The sequence below is a fragment of the Pseudophryne corroboree genome, chromosome 2, assembly GCF_028390025.1.
Source record: "Pseudophryne corroboree isolate aPseCor3 chromosome 2, aPseCor3.hap2, whole genome shotgun sequence".
NCBI classification, from domain to species: Eukaryota; Metazoa; Chordata; class Amphibia; order Anura; family Myobatrachidae; genus Pseudophryne; species Pseudophryne corroboree.
Genome location: NC_086445.1, coordinates 200825839 through 200840846, shown reverse-complemented (window position 1 = coordinate 200840846; position 15008 = coordinate 200825839). Strand labels below are relative to the sequence as shown.

The 15008-nt window shown below is 45.9% G+C and overlaps 1 protein-coding gene across 9 annotated transcripts in view; it reads left to right on the top strand.

Moving 5' to 3' along the window:
- The window catches only part of HDAC7 (histone deacetylase 7), a 614661-nt gene that overhangs the window by 517525 nt on the left and 82128 nt on the right, over positions 1–15008 (top strand). For all 9 annotated transcript variants that reach the window (XM_063952225.1, XM_063952227.1, XM_063952226.1 and 6 more), the window contains 5 exons: positions 6687–6886; positions 7935–8132; positions 8578–8791; positions 9529–9662; positions 10766–10886. In XM_063952225.1, coding sequence (XP_063808295.1) covers positions 6687–6886; positions 7935–8132; positions 8578–8791; positions 9529–9662; positions 10766–10886 — 867 coding nt within the window. The remainder of the gene's footprint in view (positions 1–6686; positions 6887–7934; positions 8133–8577; positions 8792–9528; positions 9663–10765; positions 10887–15008) is intronic.

Here is a 15008-nt window from a genome sequence, read left to right as displayed (position 1 = left end):
CCCTGTAGTTACTTATTCTGTGCGATGATTGCTGCGACGAGTGACACGGTAATGATGTCAGATACCCGCCCAGCAAACGCCCGGCCACGCCTGCGTTTTTCCAAACACTCCCAGAAAACGGTCAGTTGCCACCCAGAAACTCCCACTTCCTGTCAATCTCCTTGCGTTCGGCTGTGCGATTGGAATCGTCGCTAGAATTACTGCAAAACCACAAAGGACTTCTTACCCGTACGACGCGCATGCGCATTGCGGTGCAAACGCATGCGCAGATTAGCCATTTTTTTCACTGATCGCTACGCACCGACCAACGGCAGCTTGCGATCAACTTGGAATGAGGGACATTATTACCTCATGTTTGTGCATTGTGCAGAACATGAAATAAACAGAACATTTCTCTGACGTCCTAGTGGATGCTGGGAACTCCGTAAGGACCATGGGGAATAGCGGCTCCGCAGGAGTCTGGGCACAACTAAAAGAAAGCTTTTAGACTACCTGGTGTGCACTGGCTCCTCCCACTATGACCCTCCTCCAAGCCTCAGTTAGATTTTTGTGCCCGGCCGAGCTGGATGCACACTAGGGGCTCTCCTGAGCTCTTAGAAAGAAAGTATAATTTAGGTTTTTTATTTTACAGTGAGACCTGCTGGCAACAGGCTCACTGCAACGAGGGACTAAGGGGAGAAGAAGCGAACCTACCTGCTTGCAGCTAGCTTGGACTTCTTAGGCTACTGGACACCATTAGCTCCAGAGGGATCGACCGCATGGAACTGGCCTTGGTGTTCGGTCCCGGAGCCGCGCCGCCGTCCCCCTTACAGAGCCAGAAGCAAGAAGAAGTCCGGAAAATCGGCGGCATGAAGACTTCTGTCTTCACCAAGGTAGCGCACAGCACTGCAGCTGTGCGCCATTGCTCCTCATACACACTTCACACTCCGGTCACTGAGGGTGCAGGGCGCTGGGGGGGGGCGCCCTGAGCAGCAATAAAAACACCTTGGCTGGCAAAACAATTACAATATATAGCCCCAGAGGCTATATATGTGATAATTACCCCTGCCAGAATCCTTAAAAAAGCGGGAGAAAAGTGTGCGAAAAAGGGGCGGAGCTATCTCCCTCAACACACTGGCGCCATTTCTCCCTCACAGTTCCGCTGGAAGGAAGCTCCCTGGCTCTCCCCTGCAGTCTACACTACAGAAAAGGGTAAAAAAGAGAGGGGGGGGCACTAAATTTAGGCGCAGTAAATATTATAGCAGCTACAGGGGACATAATTCAGTTAGTCCCTGCATTATATAGCGCTCTGGTGTGTGCTGGCATACTCTCTCCCTGTCTCCCCAAAGGGCTTCTGTGGGGTCCTGTCCTCTGTTAGAGCATTCCCGGTGTGTGTGCGGTGTGTCGGTACAGCTGTGTCGACATGTTTGATGAGGAAAATTATGTGGAGGCGGAGCAGATGCCTATAGAAGTGATGTCACCCCCTGCGGGGCAGACACCTGAGTGGATGGTTTTATGGAAGGAATTACGTGCAAGTGTCGACTCCTTACACAAAAAATTTGACGACCTGCCAAATGCGGGACAGCCGGCTTCTCAGCTCGTGCCTGCCCAGGTGTCTCAAAGGCCATCAGGGGCTCTAAAACGCCCGCTACCTCAGATGGCAGACGCAGATGTCGACACGGATACTGATACCAGTGTCGACGACGATGAGTCAAATCTAATGTCCACTAGGGCCATTCGTTGCATGATTGAGGCAATGAAGGAGGTATTACACATTTCGGATATAAACCCAGGTACCACTAAAAAGGGTATTATGTTTGGGGAGAAAAAACTACCCGTAGTTTTTCCCCCATCTGAAGAATTAAATGAAGTGTGTGAGGAAGCGTGGGCTTTCCCCGATAAAAGATTGGTAATCCCTAAAAAATTACTAATGGCGTTCCCTTTCCCGCCAGAGGATAGGGCACGTTGGGAAACACCTCCTAGGGTGGATAGAGCACTCACACGTTTGTCTAAAAAGGTGGCACTTCCGTCTCCGGATACGGCCGCCCTAAAGGAGCCTGCGGATAGAAAGCAGGAGGCGATCCTGAAGTCTGTATATACACACTCAGGCATTATACTTAGACCAGCTATTGCGTCAGCATGGATGTGCAGTGCTGCCGCTGCATGGTCAGATTCCCTGTCAGAAAATATTGACACCCTAGACAGGGACACTATTCTCCTAACCATAGAGCATATAAAAGACTCAGTCTTATACATGAGAGATGCACAGAGGGAGATCTGCCGGCTGGCATCTAAAATAAGTGCATTGTCCATTTCTGCTAGGAGAGGCTTATGGACTCGGCAGTGGACAGGGGATGCAGATTCCAAAAGGCACATGGAAGTTTTGCCTTATAAGGGTGAGGAGTTATTCGGGGATGGTCCCTCGGACCTAGTTTCCACAGCGACAGCTGGGAAGTCAGCATTTTTACCCCAGGTTCCCTCACAGCCTAAAAAAGCGCCGTTTTATCAAGTACAGTCCTTTCGGACCCAGAGAAACAGGCGAGGAAAAGGCGGGTCCTTTCTGTCCAGAGGCAGAGGTAGGGGAAAAAGGCTGCAACAAACAGCAGGTTCCCAGGAGCAAAAGTCCTCCCCCGCTTCTTCCAAGTCCGCCGCATGACGGTGGGGTTCCACAGGCGGAGCCAGGTACGGTGGGGGGCCGCCTCAAAAATTTCAGCGATCAGTGGGCTCGCTCACAGGTGGATCCCTGGATCTTGCAAGTAGTATCTCAGGGGTACAGACTGGAATTCGAGGCGTCTCCCCCCCGCCGTTTCCTCAAATCTGCCTTGCCAACAACTCCCTCAGGCAGGGAGGCTGTGCTAGAGGCAATTCACAAGCTGTATTCCCAGCAGGTGATAGTCAAGGTGCCCCTACTTCAACAAGGACGGGGTTACTATTCCACACTGTTTGTGGTACCGAAACCGGACGGTTCGGTGAGACCCATTTTAAATTTGAAATCCTTGAACACATACATAAAAAAGTTCAAGTTCAAGATGGAATCGCTCAGGGCGGTTATTGCAAGCCTGGACGAGGGGGATTACATGGTATCCCTGGACATCAAGGATGCTTACCTGCATGTCCCCATTTATCATCCTCACCAGGAGTACCTCAGATTTGCGGTACAAAATTGCCATTACCAATTCCAGACGCTGCCGTTTGGACTGTCCACGGCACCGAGGGTGTTTACCAAGGTAATGGCGGAAATGATGATACTCCTTCGAAAAAAGGGTGTTTTAATTATCCCGTACTTGGACGATCTCCTAATAAAGGCGAGATCCAGGGAGCAGTTGTTGGTAGGAGTAGCACTATCTCAGGAGGTGCTACACCAGCACGGTTGGATTCTGAATATTCCAAAGTCACAGCTGGTTCCGACGACACGTCTACTGTTCCTGGGAATGATTTTGGACACAGTCCAGAAAAAAGTGTTTCTCCCGGAGGAGAAAGCCAAGGAGCTGTCATCTCTAGTCAGAGACCTCCTGAAACCAAAACAGGTGTCGGTGCATCACTGCACACGAGTCCTGGGAAAGATGGTGGCTTCTTACGAAGCAATTCCTTTCGGCAGGTTCCATGCCAGAATCTTTCAGTGGGACCTGTTGGACCAATGGTCCGGATCGCATCTTCAGATGCATCGGCTAATAACCCTGTCTCCAAGAACCAGGGTGTCTCTGCTGTGGTGGCTGCAGAGTGCTCATCTCCTAGAGGGCCGCAGATTCGGCATACAGGACTGGGTCCTGGTGACCACGGATGCCAGCCTTCGAGGCTGGGGGACAGTCACACAGGGAAGAAACTTCCAAGGACTATGGTCGAGTCAGGAGACTTCCTTACACATAAATATTCTAGAACTAAGGGCCATTTACAATGCCCTAAGTCAGGCAAAACCCCTGCTTCTACACCAGCCGGTACTGATCCAGTCAGACAAAATCACGGCGGTCGCCCATGTAAACCGACAGGGTGGCACAAGAAGCAGGACGGCAATGGCAGAAGCCACAAGGATTCTCCGATGGGCGGAAAATCACGTGCTAGCACTGTCAGCAGTGTTCATTCCGGGAGTGGACAACTGGGAAGCAGACTTCCTCAGCAGGCACGACCTCCACCCGGGAGAGTGGGGACTTCATCCAGAAGTCTTCACACTGATTGTAAATCGTTGGGAACGGCCACAGGTGGACATGATGGCGTCCCGCCTAAACAAAAAACTGGAGAGATATTGCGCCAGGTCAAGGGACCCTCAGGCGATAGCGGTGGACGCTCTAGTGACACCGTGGGTGTACCAGTCAGTTTATGTGTTCCCTCCTCTGCCTCTCATACCAAAGGTATTGAGAATAATAAGAAAACGAGGAGTAAGGACAATACTCGTGGTTCCGGATTGGCCAAGAAGAGCTTGGTACCCGGAACTTCAAGAGATGATCTCAGAGGACCCATGGCCTCTGCCGCTCAGACAGGACCTGCTGCAGCAGGGGCCCTGTCTGTTCCAAGACTTACCGCGGCTGCGTTTGACGGCATGGCGGTTGAACGCCGGATCCTAAAGGAAAAGGGCATTCCGGAGGATGTCATTCCTACGCTGATTAAAGCCAGGAAGGATGTAACGGTAAAACATTATCACCGCATATGGCGGAAATATGTTGCTTGGTGTGAGGCCAATAAGGCCCCAACAGAGGAATTTCAGCTGGGTCGATTTCTGCACTTCCTACAGGCAGGAGTGACTATGGGCCTAAAATTAGGCTCCATTAAGGTACAGATATCGGCTCTGTCGATTTTCTTCCAAAAAAGAACTAGCTTCACTACCTGAAGTTCAGACATTTGTAAAAGGAGTGCTGCATATTCAGCCCCCGTTTGTGCCTCCAGTGGCACCCTGGGATCTCAACGTGGTGTTGAATTTCCTAAAATCACATTGGTTTGAGCCACTAAAGACCGTGGATCTAAAATATCTCACGTGATAAGTGGTCATGTTATTGGCCTTGGCTTCGGCCAGCCGTGTATCAGAATTGGCGGCTTTGTCATTTAAAAGTCCTTATCTGATTTTCCATATGGACAGAATTGAGGACTCGTCCCCAGTTTCTCCCTAAGGTGGTATCTGCTTTTCACTTGAACCAACCTATTGTAGTGCCTGCGGCTACTAGCGACTTGGAGTATTCCAAGTTACTGGACGTAGTCAGGGCCTTGAAAATTTATGTTTCCAGGACGGCTGGAGTCAGGAAAACTGACTCTCTATTTATCCTGTATGCACCCAACAAACTGGGTGCTCTTGCTTCTAAGCAGACTATTGCTCGCTGGATTTGTAGCACAATTCAGCTGGCGCATTCTGCAGCTGGACTGCCGCATCCTAAATCAGTAAAAGCCCATTCTACAAGGAAGGTGGGCTCATCTTGGGCGGCTGCCCGAGGGGTCTCGGCTTTACAACTTTGCCGAGCTGCTACTTGGTCAGGGGCAAACACGTTTGCAAAATTCTACAAATTTGATACCCTGGCTGAGGAGGACCTTGAGTTCTCTCATTCGGTGCTGCAGAGTCATCCGCACTCTCCCGCCCGTTTGGGAGCTTTAGTATAATCCCCATGGTCCCAGCATCCACTAGGACGTCAGAGAAAATAAGAATTTACTCACCGGTAATTCTATTTCTCGTAGTCCGTAGTGGATGCTGGGCGCCCGTCCCAAGTGCGGATTGTCTGCAATACTTGTACATAGTTGTTGTTCACAAAAGGGTTATTGTTATGAGCCATCTGTTGAGAGGCTCAGTTAAATTTCATACTGTTAACTGGATATGGTATCACGAGTTATACGGTGTGATTGGTGTGGCTGGTATGAGTCTTACCCGGGATTCAAAATCCTTCCTTATTGTGTCAGCTCTTCCGGACACAGTATCCTAACTGAGGCTTGGAGGAGGGTCATAGTGGGAGGAGCCAGTGCACACCAGGTAGTCTAAAAGCTTTCTTTTAGTTGTGCCCAGACTCCTGCGGAGCTGCTATTCCCCATGGTCCTTACGGAGTTCCCAGCATCCACTACGGACTACGAGAAATAGAATTACCGGTGAGTAAATTCTTATTTTTATGTCTTTTATTGTGGTCCTAATACAAAATTAACTTTACAGAGATTTGTATTTTGTTTTGATCAAAAAATACAGTAGGCCTCATGTGCCATTAACGCGATGTCATTAGTTGTCCATGATTAATATTCGGTATGATTGTGACTTTGTCATCTGACATTTATGCAGTGTTCTGTGCTATTGTTGAAGTACTATAAGGCTCTATCACAGTATTGAGTTCCACCTGCTTGTCATTGTTGCACATTGGGTATGCGTGTTAAACATTTGGGAGCTGCTCCAACCTCTGTTTTACCATAAAGGAAAGTACTTTCACAGGTCACTGAAGACGCCTTGTGAAACATTCTTTACGTAACTGCATTATGAAATTGCAATTACACACACTAATACAGTAATAATGCATGAGATCTGAAGGCTTGTGTAGACCTTGGGAAAATAATAGCTTATTTATTTTGTACAGCAGTTTTTTAACACTTGCATTGAATTATGTATAGACGGTCACACGTGTCATACACTTAGATGTTTGGTAATGCCTGCACTGCCATCTTGTGGCAACAGTAAATATGGCACGTTTTATATCATTAGGGGAATTTATATACAATTTAAATAAGCAAATATATCTGTTTTTGTATTTCAGTTCAAGGCCTGGGTTCTGTGCCATTGCAATTCACCCACTCTCTCATCAGCACTGATCATTTATCTGCTACCGGACACCACAAAACCTTAAGCCGGACCCGTTCTGAGCCTCTCCCTCAAAACCCCAAGTCACTCCAGCAGCAACTGCTTTTTCAGCAACAGTGCGCCGGATTCCCCGACTATCTGAAGCGGTTAAGCAAGGTGAGGATGGGACATATGTTTTAGTAGTGTAACACTGTCAGGATGTGTGTAACAACGTGGCTGAAGGTTACAATCTGTTGTGGTTTTCAGCTTCAGCCATTGCAGGTGTACCTTCTCATCGGCACAGATGGACCACTTATTGACACAGGTTGCACAATGACAGGAACTTCTGCAGGAAAGAAAGGGTGCCTACAGACTTACAGTGAGGTCCTATGCTAGAGTAGTAGTAGAGCCCATCCCTTTTTTTTCTATCAGGACACCAAAATCATATTGAAATTGTCCAGCTTCCCATACCGGTCCAAGTCATTGTTCCTGTTGAATGCATGAAAGATTTAGTGTGAATAGTACTGCAAAAAAAATGCACCATTTGCATAGCAATCCCAACTGCCCAGCATCATTAATATACCCATGATCTAGAGCACAGTGTTCTGATATTACATCCTCTTGCCGCTACAGTACATACAGGTTGATATCATAGTATGCAGATCAACACTACTGACTGCAGCCCATGCCACAAATCTTATACCACTAATTTAGGTTCTCACCCATGGCTGTGAATCCTGGGATGTTAAAAACTATTCAGTAGAGCGGATCTACTGTATGAGCGTTGCAGATATACTTTCTCTGTGTTAATATGCAGTATTGCAATGGCTACAGCTGAGCTTAGTGGGGTTGTTTTGATGGGAATCCCAAAAAGAATTCTATATCACCGATTGGGATGCAACCATGGTTTGGTTACTCCAGTCATATGTGCCACTTATCTTAGTCCATACATTGGATGCATAATTGGATTCAGGCATGAGGATTATTCAGTGCTGCAGTTCTCAATTTATAAGGAATGCAAGACTGAGCCGGCGGCCGCAAGTCTTTGTGTCATTGATGGTATATATGTATATACTGTAGCAATCGATAAATAATATAAAGGTGTCCTTTTTTATCACTCATATAAGATTAGAAGTTTGTCATTGCTTAATTTTAAATGGGAAATCCAGTAGGTCAGTAAAATTTGGAACTCTCTCATCCTCACAAATTTGTTTCCTCACTACAGCGCCCACTGAAAACAAGTGAAAGGCCAAGACTAAGCCAGATTCCATCAGAGGAGATGGATGACAGTATTCCTGTAAATGAGAGACCTACGGAGCTGGGAGGTAACGCTTCTCGAGCCCGGTCAGAGTCCTTGCGAGGTGTACAACAAGATGCACACAGTGCCAGCCAGCCGGCAGTCCAACAGCACTTCCTGTCACAGGTACAGGTGCCTTTAATCTTTTCTTCCAGTGCAGTTGTTGTTGACACACCATGAAGATGGCAAATGCTGTGATATGAGCATCAAATTCCCTAGGAGTTTGATCTCACTGAGAATGTAAATGATTAATTCCTGAGAAATCAGTGACCTCACTGGTTCTTGGTAAAACGATCTGCATTTGTATAAATTCTTTATATTTGCTATGGCCACTGTATGGCGGAGGCATGGGTATACAGCAAAAACTAAGTAAAACGACAGAGCTGTAAAATCACTTTGTTGACAATGCAGAGAATAAGAAACGTTCTCACAATAATTTGGCCTTTGTTGAACAAAGGCATGTTCTGCAGTGAGAAAACGTTCTGTAAATTACCAAGTATATTTTCCTAGTGATATATATTTTTGGTAATGCGTTTTGCTGTGGTTTGATGATCTTTTGTTTTCCTCTCAGGCCTATATGTGGGAACAGAGCCACCATCGACCACCCCAACACATAAAAAGAACTCAGTTGGAAACTTTAATGATTCCTCTTATGCCAGGACATCGTCCCCTGTCACGAGCAAAGTCCTCCCCAGCTTCAGCTTCTCTTCCCACTCAAGATCCTTCATCTAAAACCATGACTCTTGCAGTGCCAGAACAGTCTGATAAACCACGCTTCACCACAGGTAATCTGTGATAACAAACCATTCCTCACCACAGGTAACCAGTGATAACAAACCATGCCTCAACATAGGTCACCGGTGATAACAAACCATGCTTCATCACAGGTGACCGGTGATAACAAACTGTGCTTCATCACAGGTGTTCGGTGATAACAAACCATGGGGCAGATGTATTATCCTTGCGTAGGCATAAGGAAGTGATAAACCAGTGATATGTGTGAGGTGATAAAGGCACCAGCCAATCAGCTCCAATATGTAAATTAACAGTTAGGATGTGATTGGCTAGTGCCTTTATCACCTTGCACATATCACTGGTTTATCACTTCCTTACGCCTTCTCCAGGTTAATACATCTGCCCCCATGCCTCATCACAGGTAACCGGTGATAACAAACCATGCATCATCACAGGTGACTGGTGATGACAAACCATGCCTCATCACAGGTGACCGGTGATAACAAACCATGCCTCATCACAGTTGACCGGTGATAAAAAAAACCCAAGCCTCATCACAGGTGACTGGTGATAACAAACCGTGCCTCATCACAGGTGACTGGTGATAACAAATCATTCTATTATCCTGTCAAGTGACAAATAATACAAAAGTTTTAATTATTATGGGAAGAACTGCAGCAAAATGTTCATATGAAATGCATCGGTCATAAGCCACAGCCACCACAGTAATATTTAATGGTCAGGTAAAGGACAATTTACTTAATGTGTTTTTTTTTTTACTCTCCAGGAATCGTTTATGACTCTGTGATGTTAAAGCACCAGTGTACCTGTGGAGATAATAGCAACCACCCAGAGCATGCTGGGAGAATCCAGAGCATCTGGTCCCGCTTGCAGGAGAGAGGATTACGTAACCATTGTGAAGTAAGTTCATCCAGCACAAACCAATCCAGATAGATAATTGCTTATAATAAAGGGACTACAAGTGTGTGTTTTTTTGTTTAAACTTGATGCTGAAGAGGAGAATTAATGAAAACAAAGGGCCTAATTCAGATCTGTTCGCTCGCTAGCGTTTTTTGCTGTGCAGCGATCAGGTAACTACTGCGTATGCACCACAATGCGCAGGCGCGCGTAAGGTAACAAAGCGGATCGTTGTTATGCACTGGTTCTAGCGAAGAAACCATTCGCACAGCCGTTCGCAAGGAGTTTGACAGGAAGAAGGTGTTTGTGGGTGTCAACTGACCGTTTTCTGGGAGTGGTTGGAAAAACTTGTGTCAAAGCGTTTGCAGGGCGGGTGTCTGACGTAAATTCCGGGCTCGAGTAGGCTGAATTGATCGTAGCAGCTGAGTAAGGTCAAAGCTACTCAGAAACTGCATAAGCTGTTTTTGTACAGGGCGGCTGCACACGCGTTCGCACACTTGCAAAGCTAAAATACACTCCCCTTTAGGCAGCGTCTATCTGTTCGCAGCACTGCAAAAAATAGCTAGCGAGCGAACAGATCTGAATTAGGCCCAAAATACAATGACTTTTCCTATTTTATTAAAGAGGACTTGTCACATGTGATGACCCCTCACTGTTCTTTTCCTGTGTTTGTCCAATGGAGGGTCAGAAAAGTAAACAGAGTACTATGCCTGTACCTGCATTCCCTCTGTCGATTCATTGCATGCCCTCTCCTTTACATCATGCTAGGGCATAGTGGTAGACCACGGATGACAAGCGCCAACGGTAGAGCTGTCCAGCAAACTACAGTACTTACCAGACTGATTTCCCATTACTGTAGTTTGTGTGTTTGTTAGAGTTATATTTAGATGGTGCTGCTGCGATATGGTGATTGCCTTCACAGTCTAAATAAAATGCTGACTCAATGTTTCTCTTCCTTTAAGTCATGCCTGGTAACTACAGACAGAAAATAAACAATGCTGTGTATCTGCTTTCATACTTCCCTAACGATAATCACTTTAAAAACGTTTTATTTTGTTAATCGGCACAGGATTCTGTTTTAGACATTAATGATCTGTTTCTTGCAGTGTATTCGTGGTAGGAAAGCGTCCCTGGAAGAACTGCAGTCTGTACATACAGAGACTCATGTTCTGCTCTATGGCACCAATCCGCACAACAGACTCAAACTGGACAATCGCAAGCTGGCAGGTACCTATGCTCACGCTTCTAACTAGAACTGCACAAGCAGGACACCAGGAAGAATGGGGGTCATTCCGAGTTGTTCGCTCGTTATTTTTTTCTCGCAACGGAGTGATTAGTCGCTAATGCGCATGCGCAATGTCCGCAGTGCGACTGCGCCAAGTAAATTTGCTATGCAGTTAGGTTTTTTACTCACGGCATTACAAGGTTTTTTCTTCGTTCTGGTGATCGTAATGTGATTGACAGGAAGTGGGTGTTTCTGGGCGGAAACTGGCCGTTTTATGGGTGTGTGCGAAAAAACGCTACCGTTTCTGGGAAAAACGCGGGAGTGGCTGAAGAAACGGAGGAGTGTCTGGCCGAACGCTGGGTGTGTTTGTGACGTCAAACCAGGAACGACAAGCACTGAACTGATCACAGATGCCGAGTAAGTTTGGAGCTACTCAGAAACTGCTAAGAAGTGTCTATTCGCAATTCTGCTAATCTTTCGCTCGCAATTTTGATAAGCTAAGATTCACTCCCAGTAGGCGGCGGCTTAGCGCGTGCAAAGCTGCTAAAAGCAGCTTGCGAGCGAACAACTCGGAATGACCCCCAATGTACAGTATATAAATCCCACATATACACAAGATTTCATTTGCATGTGAATTCCCAGGGGACTTTGGGGGTAGTTCAGGTCTGATCGCAGCAGCAAATTTGTTAGCTAATGGTCAAAACCATGTGCACTGCAGGGGAGGCAGATATATAATTTGCAGAGAGAGTTAGATTTGGGTGGGTTATTTTGTTTCTGTGCAGGGTAAATACTGGCTGCTTTATTTTTACACTGCAATTTAGATTTCAGTTTGAACACACCCCACCCAAATCTAACTCTCTGCACATGTTACATCTGCCTCCCCTGCAGTGCACATGGTTTTGCCCATTAGCTAACAAATTTGCTGTTGCGATCAGATCTGAATTAGGCCCTTTGTTTTGTCCTCTCCTGGAGCAACACAATCAGTAAATATAATAAGTCTGACTTGATGGACCTGTCTATTATCTACCTTACTAACCAGGGGTCCCAGGTGTTCAGCCACAGCTCTTCTACCTGCAGAGCTTAGTGGACAATCCCTTTGCAATGATGCTGACCAAATAATGAAGAGACTCGGAGACATGGGCCCTCATTCCGAGTTGATCGGTCGCAAGGCGAATTTAGCAGAGTTACACACGCTTAGTCTACGCCTACTGGGAGTGTATCTTAGCATCTTAAAAGTGCGAACGAAGTTTACGCAATATTGCGAACAAAAAAAAAGTTTTAGAGTAGCTCCAGACTTACTCTGCCTGTGCGATCAGTTCAGTGCTTGTCGTTCCTGGTTTGACGTCACAAACACTCCCAGCGTTCGCCCAGACACTCCCCCGTTTCTCCGGCCACTCCTGCGTTTTTTCCGGAAACGGTAGCGTTTTCAGCCACACGCCCATAAAACGCCGTGTTTCCGCCCAGTAACACCCATTTCCTGTCAATCACACTACGTTCGCCGGTGCGAACAAAAAGCCGTGAGTAAAAATCCTTTCTTCATAGCAGAATTACTTAGCGCAGTCGCATTGCGAACATTGCGCATGCGCTCTAAGCTGATTTTCACTGCGATGCGAAAAAAAAGAACGAGCGAACGACTCGGAATGAGGGCCATTGTATTAACCCTACTTGAAATCCCTGTGCTATGTTTTTGTGACCTTGTACATTTAGGACATAGAACCGAATGGAATAGAATAGAACTTGATCTTACTGAGTCCGGAATGTACACTTGTTTTTAGTTCAGGCGGTAATGCTTGGGCATTGAAAGTGTAGTGTGTGTAAACAGCATTGCATAGCATTGCATGCTGTATGTAAGAAATAGTAAGTACAACATAAATGATGAGTATATCCGGATCAAGCTTGCAGGTAAAATTAGCTGTGTTCTAGATAGTATCTCCTCTGCATGTATTTCAGTAGATCTCAGCATTTTACAGCACGTATTGAGGATCTCAGCAGAGCAGAGTGTGCCAAAGATGGAAGAAATCAGAAAAGGCAAATAGAGTACATGTGGGAGGCGTGTCCTGTTTATCTGTCGTCAGTATATGTTGTGCTGCTGCTCCCATTTCCTCCCTGATATAAGCGTATGGAGACGTATATGAGTGACTGTAGTATAGGTATAATGCATACTGTTCTCTGGTACTCTTGACATGGGTGCTCTTACCTTTGATGTTTGAAGAGCTTTTAAGTTAGAGAGTAGACAAAGCTATTGTTTATATAAGTGGAGACATAAATATAGTCTGCCTTGTAGGTAAAAACAATCATCTACAGTAATACAATGTAACGCCAGCCTCATAAACTGATGACCTGGAGAGAATCAAAACAAGAGTCAGACATTCTTCACTCCAAAGAAAGACAAACACTATTGTGTATTCATGAGGAAGGACTCCCTGTTCTCTAAGGCCCACATAGACTGACGTACAGTAGCACTGCTAGCCCAAACAACAGCATTCATCACACTTACCTGACTGCCTCAACATATGGGTCCTTGCGTGTGTTTCGATATATATGTGTATTTGTGTATAGAAAGATGTACACACACTTATATATACATTTGTGTGTGTGTATATATGTATAAAATGTGTATATGTGTATGTGTGTGTGTGTGTGTGTGTGTGTATGTATGTATATATATATATATATATTTATTTATTATTTTATACAGTTCTGTGCAAAAGATTTAGGCAGGTGTGGAAAAAATACTACAAAGTAAGACTGCTTTCAAGCATAGTGTTTATACTTTATTTTTTATCAATTAATGAAATGCAAAGTGAATGAACAGAAGAGAAATCTAAATCAGATCAATAATCGGAAGATATCCAGCAGTGTTATCAGCTAAGGTACACCCATCTACTGTCCAGAGAAGTCTGGCCAGAAGTGGTCTTCATGGAAGAATTGCGTTCAAAAAGCCATACCTTCGACATGGAAATAAGGCCAAGCTACTGAACTATGCATGAAAACATAAGAACGGGGGTACAGAGAAATGGTAGGAGGTGCTCTGGACTGATGAGTCAAAATGTGAAATATTTGGTTGTAACAGGAGGCAGTTTGTTTACCGAAGGGCTGGAGAACGGTACAATAATGAGTATCTGCAGGCAGCAGTGAATCATGGTGAACGTTCCTTGCAAGTTTGGGGATGCATTTCAGCAAATGGAGTTGGGGATTTGTTCTGGATTATAGTGTTCTTAATGATGGGAAATACAGGCAGGCACTTATCCGTCATGCAATACCATCTGGGAGGCGTCTGATTGGCTCCAAATTTAGCAGCAGCAGGACAACTACCCCAAACATACAGCCAATGTCATTAAGAACAATCTTCAGCGTTAAGAAGAACAAGGAGTCCTGGAAGTGATGATATGGTCCCCACAGAGCCCTGATCTCAACATCATCGAGTCTGTCTGGGATTACAAGAAGAAACAGAAGGATTTGAGCAAGCCTACATCCACAGAAGATCTGTGGTGGTTAGTTTTTCAAGATGTTTGGAACAACCTTCCTGCTGTGTAATTTCAAAAACTTTCTGCAAGTGTATCTAGAACAGGGGTGGCCAACTAGCCAGTGACAAAGAGCCAAAAAACCTTGTTAGGTACGTCAAAGAGCCGACATCGAGCCGATGGCGCGCATGCAAAAATGTACCACACCTCTGGTATAAAATACATTGAAAAAGCCAGAACGACATGAAATAAATTTTTTAAAGCCACATCTTTTGAAAAAGCCACTTTCACAAAATATAATTGAAAAATCCAGATTCACATAATAAACTTCAGCTCCCCCGTGTCACTCCAGCCAGCTCTCCCATGTGTCACTACTGCCAAGACCCTGCTGTGTAACTCCTGCTAGCACCCTTCTATGTCACTCCAGCCAGCTCCCCCGTGTCACTCCTGCTAGCTCTCCCATGTGTCACTCCAGCCAACACCCTCCTGTCACTCCAGCCAGCTCTTCCATGTGTCACTCCTGCTAGCACCCTCCTATGTCACTCCAGCCAGCTCTCCCATGTGTCACTCCAGCCAACACCCTCCTGTCACTCCAGCCAGTTCTTCCATGTGTCACTCCTGCTAGCACCCTCCTATGTCACTCCAGCCAGCTCTCCCATG